The 22,452-nt window shown below is 39.7% G+C and overlaps 1 protein-coding gene across 5 annotated transcripts in view; it reads right to left on the reverse strand.

Annotated features, from left to right (window-relative positions):
• Nucleotides 1–22,452, reverse strand: part of FARS2 (phenylalanyl-tRNA synthetase 2, mitochondrial) — a 256,063-nt gene that overhangs the window by 11,782 nt on the left and 221,829 nt on the right. Inside the window, exon 7 of one of the 5 annotated variants that reach the window (XM_085321695.1) lies at nt 3,330–3,372. The exons of the other annotated variants lie outside the window; for them this stretch is intronic. Coding sequence (XP_085177821.1) covers nt 3,360–3,372 — 13 coding nt within the window. The 3' untranslated portion in view covers nt 3,330–3,359. The remainder of the gene's footprint in view (nt 1–3,329; nt 3,373–22,452) is intronic. 5 annotated transcript variants of the gene reach the window in all.

A 22,452-nucleotide genomic window follows, 5' to 3' on the forward strand; every position in this document is an offset into this window, starting at 1 on the left:
TCTCCAGACTTTCTCCCTCACGTCCAGGCTGCAGGATTCCTGAGGGCTGCCCTTAGCAGTGAAGACTGAAGCGAAGGCGGCATTCAGTAACTCTGCCTTCTCTGTATCCCTTGTCACCAGGGCCCCCACCCCAGTCAGTAGCTGGCCCACAYTTTCCCCAGTCCTCCTCTTGCTGCTGATGTATCTGAAGAAGCCCTTCCTGTTGTCCTTAACATCCCTTGCCAGACTCGATTCCAACTGGGCCTTCGCCTTCCTTGCAGCATCTCTACATACTCTGACTGCATTCCTATAATACTCCCAAGTAGCCTGTCTCCTCTTCCACATTCTGTGTATTTTCTTCTTCTGTCTGAATTTGGCCAAGAGCTCCTTGCTTACCCATTCAGGTGTCCTGCCCCTTATGCTGCACTTCTTACTCATAGGGATGCAGCACTCTTGAGCTTGGAGGAAGTGATGTTTGAATACTAGCCAGCTCTCTTGGACCCCCTTCCTTCTAGGGCCTTAACCCACGAGATTCCAGACTTGCCTCCTGGCCAGTCTGCAGCACAGGAAGACAACTTAAAAGCATTCATATCTGTGTGTGCAGATACAGGGGGTTTCTCAATAGGCTGGCTTACGGTATCTCTTAAACCTAATGGAAATTCTGCAGCCACTCACACAATTAAGTATTGTTTACTATCTCCTTCCACTCCATACATTATTTTCCTCTCACAATTGTCAGGTTTTATGAGCCTTAATCTGGCTAACTGGATTTGTTTTGGAGATAGAGAAATTCCCCACTTTCTGTCCCTGAGGGTAATTTGGTTCCACACAGATAGTCACAAGAAACCTGTTCTTATTGCTCTTCTGACAGTTGCTGCCTTGGGAAGACAACTCAGCAAAAGTCCTCCAAGTAAGGATGACTACTGCCCAGCAGATTAAATTGCTGTTAACACAGGAAAACTCTGTCTCCCTTTTAAACATTTCTCTTGCTGGATCCCATTTACATGGATATACAATAATATAAGACAAAGAGCCTGTGWCTTATAGATGAGGCTTGCCCAGTTGTTTTGACTGTAATGACGGGAGAAATGTCACGGCTCCACTGAAACTAATTAAATGATGAAAACACATAGCCACCAAATGCACAGGCCAGAACTTCTACAGCTGTCAAAATGGACATTAGTTTGGAAAACTCAAAGTGCCACATCTATCATCTATCTCATCAATGTTACGTCTACTCTGTATGAAAAGTCAAATGCAAAGAAAACCGATGAGTGTGATAGGGTATATGTAGAGAGAATASCTCTTACAATAAGATGATAGGAGTAATCAACGTGATAAAATAACTTCACCATTTGGCATGAAGTTATAAAGACTGGGGCACAAAATGAGGTGCAACTGAATCGAGAATAACAACATGTCATTCGGTAAGTGCAATGAAATTATTGGTCCACTATTTGAAACAAGAAAGAAAGATATTGATATATTACAGTAGGAATATCAAAATACCATTTTTGCTAAGACATTACTAAAAAAGGCTAACTGATCCTCTGACTAGTTGGAATTAATACCAGTAAAGAAGGAATCAGCCTTTATAAAAAAGATCTCAGTCTTGAATGGGTAATACACACAGTAAGCATTACAGTAAATCAAATGTTTTCAAATTGTCCAAGCCTGATGAACTTTGCCCTAAGATATTTTAAAATGAGGGAAGAAATCTCAGAGCAGTTATCTTTGAGAGTTCATGGAGGACAAGTAAGGTATCAAATGTTCAGAAAAGGCCAACATACTGAAAAAAAAGAAGAAGAAGAAGAAGAAGAAAAGAAAAGAAAAGAAAAAGAAAAATATTCAATCCAAATCCATAAAACAAGATAGCACAAAATCTGTCTTCCTAAATGTTTCACCTTGGAATTCCACCCATTCAGGGAGGTGCATGAAGGTAAATGAGGAAAAAGCTGGTGGCCAATATTAAACTAATAAAATATGATGTCCTAAATTGCTGGGGCAGCTGCCARTAATTTGTTGCTTCTGCAAGCTATTATCAGTATTTTGTAGCCAAATCAGAAGCATGCTTCTTGTAAGGGTCTTCATCCTGGCTGAAGTATGATGGAATATCTTCATTAATGGACTAAGTGACACAGCAGAAGCATGCTTGTTAACTGGCAAATTACACTAAGCTGGGTAAGTATAACTGAGGACAACATTAGAATCCAGAACAATCCTGACAAACTGGAAAAGTTGAAGAATACAGTTCTACTAGGACAAGTGCAGGCTTCTGTATTTAGTCAGGAATAATCAGTTTCACAAATAGAGGATGGGGAACAACTGGATGAACAGGAATTTTACCCGGACAGGAGTTTTACCCAAAGGATTTGGGGACCACACAGACTCAGAAGTTGAAGGTGAATCAGTGATGTTGTGCTGCTTTAAAATAAGCAAATGTTGTGTTGCTTTAAAATAAGCAAATACCATTCTGTGATGCATTGCAGGAGTACAGCCTGAGTGACATCTTTCTACTCTGCTCAGCACTGCTATTAACTCAGCTGAAGTATGCTCTCCAGTTTTGGGCTTCATACCTCAAGAAAGATGTGAAGTAACTGAAGGCAAACCAGTGGGGAGCAATGAGAATGAGCAGATGTCTAGATAACAGGAATTATGAGGAAAGACTGAAAGAACACAGGTTGCTCCACCTAAAGAAGAGAGAGCATGAAAACACCCTTCAAATATATACAATGCTACTGCAGGGAATTAGGTAACAATGCTGTTCATCAGCATTCACAAGGAGGAGGAAAAGAAAATAATGAGCTCAAATTGCAGCACGGTACATACAGTAAGACAGCAGSAAAAATCTTGACAGTGATAAGGATATTGCAGCCCTGGAACAATTTGCTTGGAAAGGCAGTGGAGTCCTCATCACTGGGGATCTTGAAGGACTGGTTATACAAGTGTCTGTCAGGAATGCTCTAAGTAGAGCTGGTCCTGTTTTGGAGTGGGAGGATGAACTAGGTGGCAGTATTCTTCAATTCTTTAGAATAAAGTAATGTAATGGTCTTTAAAATGCAGGAAGTGACTTGAGCAGCAAAGATAGTTCATCGTAGCTCTGGCTGAGTGCCCACAAAACTACACATCATGTATTTGTTTATCCCATTGCATTAAAATGAGATGGGGGAGAGGGAGGAAACAGTTCAGAAAACCAAGTAGGTAGGAAACACAAAACATTACTGCTATATTTGGCAAAAGTGTTAACCCTACATTTCTGGGAAATAAACAGTGAAAAACTCTCAAAGTGGAACAACTGAGAGAGACAGACTGAGAAGGGAGAGGAAGCCACTGGCAATGATGTTACTTACCTCTTCAGGTCGGCAACCCTTTCATTAGCGTTATAAGCCAATCCTGAAATACAGGAGTTAGAAAGCAAACTGTGGCTGAGTTTACCAATACAAATTGGCTGAGTAGCCAATACAAAATCCAGAAAAGTCCACTCTGAAAGACAGTATCCCATAGGGAGAATGTCACTCAGCTGCTTGTCTCCTTTGCTTTAGGGCTGAGAGATGCCTTAGGAAAGCTCTAAGGAACAGCCAGAGAAAAAGCTTCATATCCTTGATGCACTGAACAGAAGCTTTCTTTTTTATGCTTTTCTGAGTTTATATCAATAACTTAACCCATTGCTTTCAGCCATTTGAGTTCACTTTCAACCTCAGGCAATCTTAAAATGAGAAGGGAAAAGTCTTTTTTTCTAACAGAACAATGTTGCAAACAAGCCCTTTGAACATTGCAACCCAAGGCAATTTGGGGAAGTTCAGGGTCTACGTGACATCTGAGACACCAGAAGGCTGGCTGACCCTGAGGAGGACAACAATTCCAAGGACGATGGCCTTTCTCCACAGAAGCTAATTAACTTTATGCCTTGTTGCAAGTGGAGAGACTGAAATGTAGAAAGGAAATGACATGCCCAAGGACATACAGTAGATCAGCTAATCTCATAAAAAAAGTACTCAGAAACATGTCAGATCCCATCTTATGGAGMCTTAATGTAGTGCTCTGAATAATCAGCCATGTTTTCCTTGTATTTGTACATGTTATCATGGCTTCCTCATTCTCACTCCCTGTTTGTACAGACTACTTACTGCATCTTTTCMCTGCGTACGCAATAGCTCTGAGAAAGAAGCTGATTTTCATTTTATTTACCCTCACTGCCTTTTACAATAGAAAATAGGAGGCCACTACTCTGCAAAAACCTAAAAACAACCCCAGGTACATGTATTGGAATATATGTATATAAGTGTATGGATATATATATTCATAGCCACTGCTGCAAAGGCTACTCTTCTAACCTTAGAAAGTCTGCTTAGGTTGATGAGAAGATCACCRCTTGAGGGAAAACCTTGATGTTTACTAAATCTTAGTCAGGGATTAAATGTTGATCTCATAAAAGCTCCATTGCATGTGTGTTCTTTTGTTCTTACATGAAATATGAAGTTGCCAAGGAACAAATAAACTATTTATGACTTATGCCTGTACAGTAACGAAGAGTGGCTTAATGGGGGCATGTACTATTTTAAAAGTAGTGCAGTCTGTTGTTCTCTGAACTGAAGAAGATTCTCTTAAGCAGTGTTTAGGTAGGATACTGTCTTCCTCCTCTAAAAAAGATCAAATTCTTGACATCTTCGGCTAAGTCATAGCAGAAAGACTCATACATGCCACAAGGACTACCGCACCAGTCATACTGCCTTCCTTGTATATAAATCAGTGCAGGTTGTTGCACCTATACAGCAACTATTAGTCCAGCTAGCTAACTGAAGTTAGCTCAGATATTTTTATGTGGTATTTGTTACCCATAAGATGCAGTAATTTGGTGGTATGACTGCACACATTATCATATCTGCTAGCAGATTTTTGCTTTAGTTATGACACAAAGCTCCTCCTTCTTATTATAGGTAGCTACCTGAGCAGCCACCTCACCCAAGTGTGACTGGCACTTCACACCACTGAGATCAGCAAAGTTTGCTCTCTACTTCTCCTAAGTCTTGCAATACACAGCCTAGATGGCTGGTGCTATGCAGCAGTAGTATTGTGTTTTGAAACCTACTCAATATATTGGCATGATTTGGCATTAATACCACTGAGATAGTTGCAACAGCACTCATGCTCCCTTCTGAATCACCTGCATCTGCCATGTCCCTCCACTGCATTCACATGCACAAAGTCCTTCCTCCCCTGACCAGCCAGCGACACCACCTCTCTTCAGAGACTGCTGAACAACTACAGATCCTGGATGTATGGATTCAGCAAGGCAATATAGCTCCTTAAAAAGGAACAGATGACAGAGGGAAGTCCGTAGGTGTTGAGGAGGAAGAAGAGGGAAAACACAGTGTCCCCATGCCGTTTTGCACTGTAGTCTCTATCAGAAGATGTAGACCCAGAAAGACAGTCTGAACAACTCAGTAAGATCAGCTCAGCTGGAGAGTATGAAGTAGAGATGTAGAGAGAGAGAAATACCCAAGAGTCCCCACTCCTGAAACCCATACACTTTTCATCCATAAGGTTTAATCAGTATAATCATACTTGATGATACTGGGATTTTTCTTTAGCATGCATATGAGGAAAAGTTAAAATGAACTCATCCTTCACTAGTACAAACCTACCACAAAAGTGGAAACATTAATCCAAAGGATGAGTTGCCTGGGACTTGGGTGGTTATAGGATAGCCAAACCACTTCTAAGCCGGATTCGAGCCTTCCTATATTGCTATCACATCTACACTAACAGGGTCAAGCTTGGTGTCTTGGATCTCGAGAGAGTTTGACTTTGATTTTATATACCCCACAATATATCACAGAAACTTCACAGGAAAGGACTTAATGTAGTGAAAGCAATGTAAGAAACCGAACAATGCTCAGCATACACTTGCAAAGCCACAATTAGAACCATACTTGTTCTAATGTTGGATTAGAGCCTTTGAATCTGTTTTTTTTTCAGCCTAAACCCATATAAATTTTATTTTCCTCAAATATTGGGTATTTCAGTAACACAAAGGTCAGTCAATGAAGCTGAAGTTCTGTATTCAGCAGCAGTGCTATTTGCAAAAATTCTCCTATCCTGTTTGCAGGTGTTCATCTCTGCCTCTCAGATTTGCCTACTGTACCGTACCAGCACACCTGTCTGAGTGCTGGCTGCATGTGTGCTGAAGCTCATCTGGAAGCTAATTTGGTTGAAAATAACTAGGTAAAAAAAAAAGAGAAAAGCTTTGGTTTCCCAATCTGGTTCACTGAATGGTCATACCAGTAACTGTGCCAATATAGTGCAGAGAGTAAGAACAGCCTAAGCCAAGACTTATGCAGCCAAGAGAAATGCATGTGAAACCCGAGGCTAAAATCACACGTTGGTAATTCAGTGAATCCAAATAAGCACTGCAGCACGGCCATCTTTTTTTAAGTTACTGTTAAAACTTATCATGCATTATATTCAAAATGAGATTTAGAAATCAGGGAAGGAAAAAAGCCCTGCCTGGTTGTCCCAAAAAGCTGCTGAGTCCAATCTCCTGACCTAATCCCACTGAAAGCAATGGAATGACATCTCTTTATGYCAGCTGAGGATTTAGCTGACACTTTACAAAACAAGAGTGATGGTTCCCTGTGTGGCAGTGTTCTTAAAACTGATCAGCAGAAGCAGCCAGTCAGATCCTCTTSTTAAAAAAGATGATAAACCATTTAGTCAGGAAATGAATGAATGTGTTCAAGCAGGCATAAAAAGAGGTAAGCAAAACAGCTCTGAGTGTTCAGCTTCACAATAGTGCAAAATCTTTTGCTACCACTTAAGCTTGAGGTCAATGGTCCAAGCAGACCTTACATGCTGCACAGAATCTTATGTAAGGCCACTGCTGTATCATGAATTTCATTCTAGGCAAGTAAAGTTCTCTTTTCTAGTGTATATAACATTATCTCTCTTTCCAGGATCTGTATTTATAAGCTCTCTCAGTATTTCGCTGCCTTTGACTACTCCTATACAGAGTGAGACAGCAGCCTGAGCTAACTGTTTGACTTTTGGATGTTAAGATGCAAGGTTGGGTAGAAAGAGGGGGTGAGGGTTCAAGAGAAAGAAAAGCTGTCCCATGAATATTCCCGTAATAACTGTGAATCACTCCTTTCCTGATAGAAGGCATGGCTGCCTTTAACAAATCGTTACATGGAGAATGTGAGATAATTTAAGTAGGACTGTTATGAAACTTAGCTATGAGATGCTTTGCGTAACGATCTACAAACCTGCTAACTGGATTCAGTAAGTTGTTGAGTCATTACCATATAACACTAGGTTGCTTTGAATGGAATATGAAATCCATATGGTTGGAGACATTGAGTGGCTTCCTTTTGATTAGAGAAGATAACAGAAATGAGCATGCATATACACAGATTTTCAAGAATAAAAAATAAATAACTAAAAATTAATTTTCTACAATTATATAGCATCCACACTAACATTATTTTCTCATTTATCTTTTAATTAAAGTTGTCTTGTGCTTGAGAATTAGCAGGCATGAAATTAGCATGTTTTTTTAATGTTTTGGGAAAAAATACGGTGGTTTCACTGCACTGATGTATCTGCTATGACACTGACTTGAAGTAAAATGAGGACAGGGTAGAAGGATGCTGGGTATTACATATAAATCACTGATCTTTCACCTCTTAGAACATTTTCACATTCAAACTGAGATGTTAAATGAGTTGAGCTCTTAGCACAAAAAAGAACAGAGATTACAAAACCATCACCACAGAATGGATATAATTCTTTCTGGACTAACTACTCAAGCAAAATCCAGGGCTGAGCTAGTCAGGCAACTCTATTATCTTTCACCTGAAGAAAGTGTGATTAGTGGTGGAAACGTCAAGTTTACACTTAAAATCTGTTTCAAAGACAACTTGTATCTTTTGGCACAACTGAGCAAAGACAGCAAAGAACGTTCCTTTTTATGATTTCTCACCTTGTTTTAAGGCACAAAGTTTAACCTGAAAAATCAGTACCTCAGCACTTGGCACAACCCAGGCAGCAGTGCTGAATTGCTCTGTGCAGTGCAGCACAGAGAGGCACAAGTAAGAACTGCAGCTTTTTCACCCCCTCCACTGTGAAGGGGAAGATGTGGTCTTTACAGCAACTCTGTAACATGCCAGAAAGGCACAAAGGCAGCCAAACTGGATGGGGGAAAAACATTTACTAACAAATAAACACCTCTGGACATTTTCTTCTAAGAATATTTAACAGCAGCTTATATGAAATGAGTATCTTTCTTGAAGATGTCCTTGAACATCCACCACAAGAAGAAATAGAGTGTTGCTCCCAATGCAATGCTGCCTTGGGCAGTGCAGCAACCATGATTATTTGACAATGACTCTACTGCCATTATGGGATTTGGAGGTTTTTTTGATGGCAACTACCCTAATTTTTAGTCTTCCTTTTCCTGGCTTTTCCCCTTTTATACCTTTTTCCCCTTCTCTCTATCTCTCCCCCTCTCTCTTTTTTTTGGCTTGGCACTACAGAGTCAACTGAAGTTATTCAAGAAAGTCAAAGGAAAAGAGCTGTAAAAACTGCCCAAAGGCTACCTTCAGCGGAGAGGTGCCCACTTCATGGACAACTTCATTGTAACTCCCTGGGATCACAATACAATCCACAAAAACATAAGAAGGACACAGAGAGGGTCTCCGGATTCCCCCTCTGCCGAGTWTGGATTTAGCATTTCTCTTTCAGCTTCATATCAACAGGATCTTTCATGCAGCATTTTTGGTACTCTCCCACCCCTGTAAAGGACCCTTGATAAAGGACAGATTATACAAGTTTTCCTCTGTTATATATCTCAAGCAGAACACCACAAAAGATAGACTTGGTCTAGATGAACTTGACGCATATGGTACTGAAATTCTCACAGCCAACTATCACCACAGTTAAATTCAACTTCAGGTATAATAAAAACTGCATCACTGAATTACAGACATCACTGAAAATTTAACTTGACTAGTGTGCTTTAAACACACCTACAAACACACAGGAACTGTGATGTTTGCTAGCTTTGCCTTTCCTCTTCAGATCAAGCATACCTTCCTTCTTTCTGCTTCCTTCAAAGACAAGAAGCTAGCAAACTTGTTTTTAAGTGGTAGAGAGCAGCACTGAAAGCAGAGTCAAGGAAGTGAAGTATGGAGAGGAAGATCTAGTTGGTCTGAAAGCTGGAAAGCGAGAAGAGTATTTCAAAAATTAGGGACGATGTTAAAAATTAGAGATAATGCCCAAACGAAGTTTAAGTTACTCACATACTGCAAGGCTTAAGTTACAGTGAATTACTGATCTACCTTTAATGAGCCGAACTGCTGAAACCAACCACGTTCATGTTTCCATCCCTACTCAGCAAAATACATTAGCTTAAACTGCTCTAACGAAAATTATTTAAGAGTGTGCAAACTGTCAGCCTACGAAGATCAGCAGAGAGGTGGAAATTTATTCAGCTATAAAAATGGGATCAATTCCAATTACATGTTCAACTCTTACAGACAATTTCCTGGCCTAGCTAAACTATCATATTCCTCTTTGAGGAATGGTCACACATCTCTGACCATGGCAAGATATCAGAATGGGAAGCAGGGCTGAGAAGGACAAGGACTGGCAAGGACTTGCTGAATGTCATTAAATGACTCATTTAGCCTCTTTACATATGAGGAGAATTACCGGCACTTCACTTTGTCTTCAGAAGAACCTCGATTCAGCAGAAGCTCCTGCTCAAAGGAAAGAGCTCTGAAATCCTCGAAAGAATGAAATACAAGCATCTGACATATCTGGATCTTTAGCACAGGAACACATGTGTGAACATCAACAGTCCTGCTGCAGGACTCATTACTTACTAGGAGACAGCAGGCTTCTCAGACATAATCTGTCAGTGTGGAGTGGCAATGCATGCTAGAGTAAAACTCCTGCTATGAACACTGGAAATTAAAGAGGGTAAAACCTTGCATATAAACGTTTTGCAATATACTTATTGAAATAATATATTATCTGTTTGAGTCTCCTCTTCGATGAATATTTCAATAAGGAAATAAGGATGTGAGAGTAACTAGTAGTTGATCCTCACTCTCAAGCTTAACAGGTAAAGAGTCTGTTCCCCTTCATCCATCAAAGTTATGATGCTGATGCTGAGGAGAGCATTTGGTCCAAACACAGATGTGGCTAGTCTAAAGTATAATCTTTGATGTGGCAACAGCTGCAAAGGTTACCTGAAAAACTGAAAGGCAATAACCACTTATTTTGTATGGAAATGACAGCCTACAAGTGAAGGCAAAGGGCAGCCATGGGACTTCTCTGCTAAACATTCTCCAAAGTCATGGATAATTGTTTTCTCACAGCAAATACCACAGCCTCTTCCTTTGGAAGAAGTAGGCAGCAAGGCAGTGCTTCAGCAGCCCTGACTTCAACAGCAGTAGCAAGAGAATCAGTTCCTGTCCTGCCCATTCCTGCAGTAGGACCACGTATCCACACAGCTGGTCGTGCAGACAAATGACATACATTAACTCAGCTGAAATCCTCCCACACCTCTTTTTTCTTTTCTTTTCTTCTTTCCTTTTTTTTTTAATTTTTATTTTTTATTTTTGAAGGATATGTTTTCACTGAAATCAGTTCCCTGATTTCATTCCCCTACTTGGATGCATAAACACAGGGAACCGCCTAAGTGTAGGAGTGAAGCCTGGGAACATTTAAGCAAATTGATATTTTTGCCATAGCCTAAAATCACAGTTCCAGGACCCAAACCAGAGAATCTGCTAGCTCAGCTCCTGAGCTAGTTCTCATAAGCAACTGCCGATGCAAGACATGATACCTTCAGTGGGTACTGCCTAGGGCCGAAGCTTAAAAGTCTTAACCAGGCCCTTAGCAAGTTTGACTGAAAACGTGCTTCATATCCTTCTGATCATGAAAGATATGAAAATTGAGAGAACACTGAAATAGGTTCACCTTGGAATACAAGCATTTTGTAAGCAAACTTTTTTTCTGTTCCTCACAGTAGCAGAGACTCACGGGATAGCTATTAGAGGCTTGTGGTTTTTTAGAAGTTTGTCTGATTGAAGGCATAAGAGAATCTCATTAATTTGTCCTTCCTTTCAGAAACGCAATGGTCACCATCATGCAACAGAACCTTAATTTAAAAACTGGCTGCAGGTGAGCATGGACACATATATATTAAATTTGCCCTGCTTCTTAGGCTAGTTTGCAGCCCACTCTGTGGTAATGCTGTGGTTAYACTGCTCCCTGTACTCAAACTAGCTCATGTAAAGGTTTTCTAAAGGATCTGTAAGGCAGACCTTTTATTTGTATCTTACATTCAGAAGATTTTTAAAGAGATAATTGTGATTTTCCAAAGCTAGTCTGCTGTATTTGTGGGAGCAAAAAAAAATCTATATAAATTCTGGAGCCAAATTTTTGGGAAACCACTAAATATCTCGATATAACTGTCAGACTGGAAGATCTCTGTACTGTAAACCAAAGTATGTGCTATTTGGGAAGATGGAAGTACAGTTCTGACTGACATGCTGTTCTGCATTATTTAGTATATTTGCTATATAATTGAAAGATCTGTTGTTATATTCAACAGAACAGCGCTCAAACAGTGTTTAGGAAGAAAAGAGAAATAACTGATTTCAATATTTTTGTGCTAACAGAAAATTGCCAATAATTTTTGCTGCAAAAACATTTTACTTGCACTTTGAACCTTCCTCTGAGACAAGAAGAGCAAAAATACCTTGGCTGTGAAAAAGACCAGATTTATAGGAGTCAAGCTATTTTTAAGCCTGACTGTTCAGTCTGCTCATCTATGCCTAGAAGATCAGCAATTTATTTGTGAAATTCCCTGAGGGTAGTAGGTGAGAAGCAGGAAAACAAAAAACAAAAAACAAAAAACACCCACATAACCCTAGTGGGGAAGTTACTAGGTGCCAAATTCTGACACATAATACAAAAACAAATATCACCTTACTATTAGCATGGTTCCACTGAAGTCTATGAAATACGCAGTACTGCCATGAATTGCAGAATCAAAATCTAATGATGACTATTCAGAATATGGAGAASYAGTGGACCTAGGAATGTGTCACATCTGTCTACCCCATTACATAAGTCATTGTAAGATTACAGAGAAAATTCAGGCAAGAAGGAAGCAGGAGGGCAGGTTCACCAACTCTCTTTGAGAGGTGTTATCCCACAAAATTTTAACATGAAGGTAAGTAAACTGATAAAGGAGATGTGGGATGGCATGAAAGATGTTGTTTGAAGCACTCCCCAAATCTGGCAAACAGCATGTGCTTAAGTCTTTATTCAAAAGCAAGGACTTGGTGTAAGAGGGGGTATGCTTGAAGGCTTGGACAGGTGTCCTTCTCCAGCCAGTAGGGCAACTACAGCAGGTGTTACTGCAAACCTCCCTTCACTGTCAATGGAAGAAAGACAGGCAGCTTTCAAAAGCAGCAAGTCCACCAGCCTTTGCTCCTTCTCTGAACATCTTTTCCTCTTCAGCATATTGAGAGCCACTCCAAACTCCAGCAGAGCAGGCAGCCTTATACAGGGCCCGAGTAGCATTCCTCCTCCCACACTTAAGGCGGCATAGTGCGACAGGCAGTATCCTTTTGTGATGATGAATTAAGTGTGTACACCTCAAAAACTATTAAAGGAACCAATAGCTTAAAGACAACTATGAAATCTCCTTTCTATCATCCTAAGTAACTGAGTACATCCTTTTTTTATTTTTTAATATGAAGCTTTTTGTGACATTATATCCAGGTACAAAAACAGCAAACCGCACTTCTGAACACATAGAATTAGGTAAGGTTGGAAGGGACCTCTGCAGGTCACCTAGTCCAGCCCTCAGCATGGCCCATACAGGGGTTGAACCTGCAACCTTGCCATTAGCAGCACCACACTCTAACCAACTGAGCTAAACTTGCCCCTAAAGGGAAGGGGGAAATGCAGGATCACAGAATCAGTAAGGTTAGAAGGGACCTCTGGAGATCATCTAAGTCCAACCTCCCAAAGATTTCCTTGTGCTGGTTCCACTGGGGCTTGAACCCAGGACCTTCAACATGTAAAGCAGATGTGATAACCACTACACTATTCCTCTACCCAACTGAATAACTCTAGGTACACCTAGTGCATGCACACATGTCAAATGGGTACTGCAGGACCTATTAACTATTCTGGCCTGCATAAGGTGTTTTATGAAGCCCAGAAGGAAAAAGAAAAAATCTTAGTGGCAATACAGGCCCGAGCTCACATTTAAAGCTGCAACTGTTGGTCCCAGTTCTACGAAGCAGCGAATTTTATTACATGGAGCACAGAAGAAAGAACTGTTTTGTCAGGCATGTGTCTGGAAAATTTGCTTACGGGAACATGTCTGTTTTCATATAGAGGAAGGGCCTATTTGAGGGAAAGGGTGTCCCCTGAAGGCTTCATACATCTGTTTTGATAAMCCCCCCCTGGGGATTTTCTGCATTGGTTTTCGAGAAGAGGAGGCTGTACAAAGCACCAGAAAGTTTTCCTTTCTGCAAAGGCTGCTACCTCTACTGGAAAAAGACAAGCACTGAATGCACATTTTATGTGACAGAGGACACAATTTAGACTACAGCAGCAAGAAAGGCACAGAGAGAGACATTTTATGACGGACACCCTTCTTTGCAAAGGGGCAAACACAAATAAAAAATGGAAGGTCCACCACTGCTGAGTTCTCCTGCAATACGAACCGCAACTCCTCTGTCAGCGTCTAACAGAATAAAGCATGAAAATACCCAAATCAAAGCGAACGGAACTGCTGTGAAAAGCCTGGGAGCAAAAATGCAGTGGCTTAGCCAGCTCTCAAACTCCAAAGAGAGACTTAAACCATCTTGCTTCCACCTGTGAAACTGTCAACATTTCAGTACAAGATTTAAGCTCTGGCATTCTGGGAATGCCAAGCCCAGAGTCTCTGCATCCATACAGTGCCGCAGGGAAGTGAAAAGGAGCCCCATCTCAAAACTTGAGCAGAAATAACTTCCAGTCATGCCCTCTTCACAAGAAATGCAGTCAGGTAAATAATCRCTACCCTCATGTTTGTCAAACACAGTGATTAAACTGCTTGCAAAGAGCACCATTTCACATTTTCGGTGGTCCTCTTGCACCTAGATCTTTTCCTTTTAAAAGATCACTAAGGAGACGCCTCAATTTGTTGTGGAGACAGATGTCAGAGGGCAAATGGACTATTAATGTGAGAATATCATCTGCTGTTTGGATGCGTTTATTGCACAACAGATTACGAAGGCTGGGCACAGATTTGTGGTGGCTGGTTCTAGCACTTCAGCTCATCTGCTTATGCCTGCAGACATACGAACATATTTGCAGGGATGGGCAACACTTGCATGCTTTTCTTTCTGCCTGCCTTCTATCCCAAAGCTGCTATATTGGCAGTAATGACACAACCTTCCTTTTTAGCCATGTGAGAAAACACACAGGCTAGGAAATCAGCTTTAACTGGTGGTTAGAATTCTTCTGCTAATTCATATGGTTCCTAATTCCATGCTGTTTAGGTATATAATAAATATCACCCTTGATAGGTTGGGTTAAGAATTAAGCTAATATTGAAAGAATCTGTCAGACTGCTTATTTATTGTTTTAATTTTATAACTGTCTTGATGTAAATCTCATCAGACACTGGCTAGGTCTAAACAGGAATCATTAAGTCAGTCAGTGTACTAACTTGATAGAAAAGTGGAAAAAGTAATATATGGAGTATGTTACAAATTAAGTTGTTAAATCATTCATTACTCACTGGAGTTGAAATGCTTTTTACTGAGTAACTAAGAAAACAGGAAAACCATCCAGAATTACAATATATATTTTCCAGGACATTTACTATGTCATATGCTGGACTTCTGCACAGTGGAAGTATTCATTTATTCAGCATTTACCAGTATTTTGAAGCTTACGATCTAATATTTGCCATGCTGCATATCTCTGTTAAACATTTAGCTGAAGAAATATAATTGTTTTCATATTCAGGAAGAATTTGCTTTATGTGAGTGTGGAATTTACTTTCATTGTGGACTCTTTGCATAAGAATCTGATCTGCAGCTTACAATCATCCTTGCCTCCCTTTAGGTTCACTAAGAGCTGAACATATGTTATCAGCTCACAGGATCTGACCCAGAGTTGGACCAGGAAAATCATCATGATTTTTCATTTCATTACTATTTAATGTAATAAGAAAACCCTAATATTTTCATTTGTCAATCATGAATACCATTCACCTTAAGAGAATTTTTTCTTTACAAAGATGCAATTGTATGAATTCAAGTAGATTTACTGAATTCAGTTACGCATGGTATTTCTGTTTAGCCAGTTCATCATCCTGTGAACCCAGGCAGAAGCAAAGGGATAACAAAGGAAAATAGATAAATCTATAGATTGCATTTTAAATGTTAAGATGCTATAGCTATTGATAACAGGAATGTCCTTTTGTCAGTGTATATGAAAACTCCGCAGTCACATTTGTATGCCCATGAAAGCTGGAATACACTGGTGCCATTTATTCTCTAGGGGGAAAAAGTCTTTCCTCCTGAACACTTTCACAACACTGAAAAAACCACAGTATTAAAACACATCAGAAAGAAAGAAAGAAAAAAAAAAAAACTTCAAAATGCCAGGGCTCTTTTCATAAGTCTGTTCTTCCTACCTGACACAAAGGGTGGCAAATCCCTGTTTCAGATGGACCAAGGGGAAGTTTCCAACAGGAGACTCAACTTTCATCTTTAAAGAGGCAAAAAAGAAGAAGGGAGAAATGACATCTAGAAACTTTATCTTTGTAATTAAATGAGAAAAAATATTTTGTGATCTATTAATACCTCTGTCCTCCTGGAGAGAGGACAAAAAAAATTACTGAAGATGTTTCAAAACTTCCCTTTTATTATTGCACTGGGGATCATGTGCTCCAAGTTCACAAGCAGTCTCTTTAGGAATTATGATGTCCTTGATGGCATGCTGTTCTCATAAGGAAGGGACAGCACAGGATTCCAGTCTAAAAATAAAGATCCAGATTTCCTCCTTTCCAGATAATACCAGGGCATACATTGTCAAAAAAACTGACTTAATCACAGGAGAAGCCTTTCACTGTACTGGGAAACATCCTGCTGTGAAGATACTACGATATGAACCCAGTTGCTCACATGTCATGTGCTCGAGTCCCCTAACCTTCTTGGTGGCCCATTGCTAAACTTGGCTTCTCATTTCTTTCTTGTACTGACACAAATCAAAGCATTTTCATTTAAAGCAACCTGCCTTCTTGCAAAAAGGTATTTTAGGTTGAAAAATAATTTGCCTTTCATTTCCACACCAACTGAAAACAATATTTGGCCTTTATACAGGATTCCATTCTTTCCTCTCACTCTGGGCTGTCTTTAGGCTCTTACTCTAAATTTAGATTAGTATGGGAGGTGGGGCTTTGTTTCCTTCAATTTGCATCCTCGCAGTGTCCACTATTTTCACTTGGTTCCATATCATCTTATCTATATACTCAAATACCAAAACTGTACTTTTTAACCCTGTAACTGCTATTCATCCACTATCTTCTAATTCAATATGAAAATAGCTGCTTCTTCAACAGTCTCAGCCTAGCTAGTGTCTTGTGTAATTCTATCGRCTACCATGGAGTTATCCAAACATACATCTGACTCTCTGAGTTAAATTTCAAACACAAAGGATTGTGTGCTTCTTTGATCTGGAGACAGTCATCTGCAAATTGGTATTTCATTATCCCACAGAAAAAAAAAACTTTCAAGAACCAGAGCTGAAATACAGGAAGAGTACCCAATCTGAGCCTTAAACAACTTACAGGAACAGAAGAATTAGTGCTGTAAGATAGATCAACAGTCCACTCTTTCCCTTTCAAGCATCCAGTACCAGTTCACTAAGAAAGCAGTCCTACGCCTGAATAAGGAACAATTCTGCAATAACAAGCCAATGGAGGTTTATGCACTGAAGCAGAAAGATTTCATTCATACATTAGTTTAATCTTCTCACAAACCTACCAGAGCTCTTTTGCTCAAGAGAATCTTGTGTCAATTTATGCGTTTTTGTCATAAAAGATTTCCTTCTGTTTTGAATGGGGTGCCTTCTAATTGCATTGGATGTTTTTTTTGTATCTGTGGATCAGTAAGTATGAGCGTGCAGCCAGCCCTCTCTGCACTATCCATTATTTCTGCATTCCTCCATCATGTCACCTGTCATCTGTTTCYTCCCTAACCTAAGCAATTCTAATACATTTCATTCATCCTCACYCCTTGTACATCTTCACATCTCAGATAACTTCTGCTGCCTGGATTTTTCTTTCCTCATGTTTGTCAAGATGCAGGGTCCAGATAGGACCACATGTTCTCACATCCAGGACAGACCCACAATTTATACAATAGCATCATAATATTATACAGACATTATGCAACCATATCTCACTCCACGTCAATATTTCATTTCCATCACTGAGAAAAAAGAAGAATCAAATGGATAGGAAACTAAGMCAAAATGCAAGATATATGACTTACAACTCTCAGCTGAGCAATAGCCCTCCTTATAAATATTGGCTATGATTCTGCTAATAAGTTGAAAAGACTACTCTCTCCTAGAGATAAAAAGCATTTGCAGTGTTATGTAGCACCTATTTTTGTGTCAAAGTCATAAATTAGAATAATCCTACTYCTTAGGCCATCAGGAACAATTTATGCCTAAAAAGTTATCCTGCTTATTAAAATTCATCAATGTCTGTCAAGAGAATGAAATAYTCCTTTTTGATATGCATTATCCCTCTTTAACCGCATTCCCCAATACATTTCATTGTTGCTATTGTTTTTCTTCCTCAGAATGAGCTCAGCTGGTTCTGAAATAAGATTTAAGGGCTTGTAGGTTGCACAGGAGTTGAATTTCACAGRGGATTGTATATTTTCATTATCAGCACAGTCTCTTTAATCAGTTTGAGATTCCTTGCAAAATTCTGGCAACTCGCTGCAATTTAATAGCTCATATTGCTCCAACTTCTCTCCTTCTCAAACATGTTTAAGCTTTACTACCTCTCCCAGAGCTACCGTTTGCAGGTATCTTCCTGATAGATGGCACATTCACACTACAGACAGCAGAATAACACCGGAACACCTGAGCTAGAGTTATTAGACTGAAATTTGGAACAGAAATTTGGAATTTGCAATGCAACTGCAGCAGCACTGTGTCTGAGGCAGGACAATTTACTCTACTTCTTCACAGGTAGATCAAACTACAGAAATCACAGTCTTTGGTGGATCCCTACTCCAGGACAATAGACTCAAATYAAAATGGGGTAGGGTGCCTGCAGGATTCAGAAGTCTACTGAATAGGGTGCCCCATCTTCTGAAATATCCAAGTCATCCTTAATGTCTCCCTGAATTTCTAAGAGTTTATAAAAATTCCAGCAGTCTTATTGACATTGCCTGTATCCCTTCAGACACTCATTCTTCAACACCCTGGTCATATCCTACCTGCTGGCAGCAGACATCTTGGGTGAAGTTTCAATCTTGCTGAAGTCAATAACAAACATCYGCTGACTTCTCTGGGGCCTACATTTCATCCCATGAAATCAGGAAAATGTTCAGGCTCACGAAGGCACTGGTTTTCACAGCCCCTCAACCAGAGACAAATAGGGGAGCCAGGAATACGAAGCACRTTTGAAAACCAGGCATCATAGACATCTCCAAGCCATCGCAACAGGCTAATTTCAGAGATGCAATCAGAAACGGTGACTCTGCAGCAGCCCAGTGCCCTCAGCAATGCATCTAGCTGCAGCTTTGGCTGCCTTGCTGGGATAAACTAGCTCTTCACACTCTCACTTGGCAGCCTCAGCCTGTAACCAGCAAGAGGAAGTCACAGGCAGTGCTCATTTCATTAATACAGATGCTATGATTTCCCATGGCCCAGTGGAAATTTCACTCAGGACATTTTTTTATTGCTACTTGTAGTAGCCAATGTGGCTCAGTTTCTTCTAACCACAAGACAGACTGCCCTTTTGAAGATGGTATGTACTGCCCTGTTGAGTTAAATTTTTTAAAAAAAGGACCAAGCTGGCACCTGCAGGACAAACTCTGCATTTTCTTAGAAATTCAGTAAACCTAAAGTATGCCACACACACAGCTACTATAATTCCCCAGGCTGGCACTTAGTCATCAGTCAAGACTACTCTCACAGCACAGAACTAGATTTCTTTCCCCTCCATTGCTCTCTAATGTTATGGAAATAGAAATAGATGGAACTGTGATTTTTCATGTCTTATGCTGAGTTCTTGTCTATGCACTGAACTTAGGCTTCCCTTCTTTTAGAAGATATATCTTCTAAAAAATATATTACATGCATGCTGAAGTTTTCTTCTTAATTCAAGCAAAAGTTAGAAGCCGTTACAGWCTGCTCAACACATACCAACCTATTTCAGGTCAGTTACCACAGTGAAAGGTTCATTCACACTCTGTATTTTCTTTATCAAATAGCTTCATATTCTATTGCCAGCAGCAGCAATCACTTTGAACAAGTCGTTCTTTCTTCCACAGTAGTACATTACAGCTTAACAAAGCAGACACCTTTCAAAACTTCTGCAATGCAAGAGAGACACTAGTTGAAGGAAATCGACTGCAATGCTCAAAAACGCATCGTGATCCGTGTAGTATTATCTTACCTGTTTCCCAAAGTAACCAACTTTCATTTCTTACAACATAGAACATGGCAGGTTTCGTTGGGAAAAATATATGTAACAGGAACTGATTCTGCTCATATGTACAGGAGTTCTAAGAGTTACTGAATTATGCCAGTGAACCTCAGAGCAYAGTGTGGACCGCTGAAAACAGATACAGTTTTCAAAAGGAGCTCTGAGAGCTTGGGAAAATCAGGCCTGCTTTCAAGGAGTCTGAGGCCCAGATGCACAAAAATGTGCAAGTGCCAATCTCCAACTGATTTCAGAAGCACAAACATCTTCTCTGATCTATGCTGTAGGTAACGTCACTTTGGAAGTGATTTTACTCAATACCTCAAACATAATCATTCTTTGGCAATGTGCTTCTAAGCAAGTAAAATACATAATTCAGTTACCTACACTGAAGTTGTTCAAAATAAGTACATCAAATAAAAAAAACCCACTTAGTTTAGATGCTGTTACTAATTCAAAAACTTGATGAATTCTGCAGGAAAAGAAATCAACAGGTTTTGGCAACATTTTCATAAATTTAAATAACTTCTTAAGAAAATTTGGACTTTTGAGAAAATAAGGAGATCTTAAAGATAAAGTAAATAAATTTAAATAAATAAAATTTTAGTTTATAAATAAGTTAAATTTACATCAACATATAATACTTAAGGATCATAAATAAATAAATAAAACCCTAATATTTAGATTTCAATTGAAATTTTTTCTAAGCCTTTTTGGGTTTTCTTCTTTGCACAAGACCCAGGAGATGTGGACCCATGCGAATGGGAACAAGCTTTACATGACTCCTCGTGATCTGAAAACACAATGTTTTATTCAGCTGGAATAAATACTAGCAATATTAATTTTGCCTGGTAGAAACATTTACAATACTACAAGGATTTTATGAAATCATACTTCTTTTGCCTATCAATGATGCTTAACATTTTGTCTCAAAAATACATTAATTTATTTTCCTTGAGTTTCCAACATAGCCAATGACTTTTCCTGGAATTTGGCTTCATTGCCAGTTGGATCTGTGAAGTTAATTTGTGCTAGCTATACTGACATGCTTCATTTTAATTTCACAGGCATGTATAAAAGTGTCATACACTTGTAGGAATGCTTTCAGTGAAACATTATACGTATTCAGGGGAGAAACACAGCCAGATATATTGACTTTTCCTTCATATGAACTCGAGATATCCCAATTCAGCCTGTATCTGCTGGAAGGACTGGGGAGGTCTGGGAAGACCCCTATTCTGACACAGCATGTCTCATGCCAAAATCAAGCAGCATCTGTATATGCTATAGRAAATCAAACTACTCTTGCCTTGTATGTCGTTCATTTTATTTATTGATTTGAATATAATCTGCTGCTGCCCATTCCAGCAAAACTCAACCTCTAAAGCTGTTCTAACGGGATGGTGGATTGTCAAAGTGAAACTGCATGTCAAAAACTTTTTTTTGGTTGCTATTTGCTAAATATTCTTCCTCTCTCTAAATTAAATGATGATAAATACTGGCCCAGAAGACACTATTAACAACCACAGTTGGCAGAACTTTGTAGTGACTCCATGTATCTGTATGGGATGTAGAGATGGAAATAACCAACTCTTTCTAAATGTCTCCTCCATTTCAAATTGTTGACTGTTGATTTTTTGTGTGAAATGCCTGCCTGGCTTCTGCTGAGTTCCAGTCAAGAGAAGAATCCATATTACAAATGCCATCATCACAGCTGGTGCTTCCTTTTGCTGTCAGTGGTTGTTTAGAGAGGAAAAGAAACACAAGAAACTGCTACTGTCACACACAGGTTCTTCAAGTAGGTCCTGCAGGAAGGGCTGGGACATACTTAACCTTACATTAGTCTTGTATAGCTAGCAATTTCCTGGCTTGCTGAAAAAAATCTCACCCTAAGTTTAACTGTACTTCCATCCAGTCAATGACCAATTAAAGACTTCCCAACACACAAGCAAGCACTCAATAAAAGCTGCACAGAATGAACATGTGAGATGGACAGTGTGAAACCAAGTCTTTCTCCACACAAAGCTGGTTGGTATGCAGGGCCTGAGCCTGGTGCATTCCCACAGGAACACATAGAGAACATTCAACTCCCTGAGAGTGAATAGCTCAACAAACGAGTTATTAAGAATTTAACTACACAGGTCCCAAGAGAAAACCAGTGAAACCTATTAAAAGTGGATGTAAAATTGCTCCTCTATTCAGAAAAGAAACTAAATGTCAATACTGCAGGACCTCCTGACATTAGGAGAATATTCATATGGGCCATTGGGAAGTTTTCATTCCAATAGGCCAGAAGCTGTACTACTGAAAGACACTATCCCACCTTTAGGGTAAAGGGCCAGATTTTCAGCATCAGCACACTCAAGTAATTCACTGACATCAGCTCAGCTCCTCAGGATTTATACTGGTCCTAACAATATTAAAATCTGGGCCATAGTTAGCATAGCTCTAACAGTTTAGGAGCCAGACTGGCTTCTCTCTGGTTCTGAAAGTAGAGCCTGGTGGCAAGGCCAAGGCCCTTGAGGTTACTGCTGGGTGTCAGCCTTGGGAGATGCCAAACACACCAGGCCTGAAAGACTTTTTGCTGCCAAGTGCACTGTGCACTGTCTAGTCTCTGGCACATTGCTGGGAATGTAAGTAACCCTAAAAGTACATAAAAAATCATTCATGCCTTCCTTTTAAAGATGTTTTTTTCTTTAAAAATAAAACAAAACCAACTA

Source organism: Rhea americana, unplaced genomic scaffold (genome assembly GCF_003343005.1).
Source record: "Rhea americana isolate MKP2758 unplaced genomic scaffold, rheAme1 scaffold_70, whole genome shotgun sequence".
In the NCBI taxonomy this organism is placed as follows: Eukaryota; Metazoa; Chordata; class Aves; order Rheiformes; family Rheidae; genus Rhea; species Rhea americana.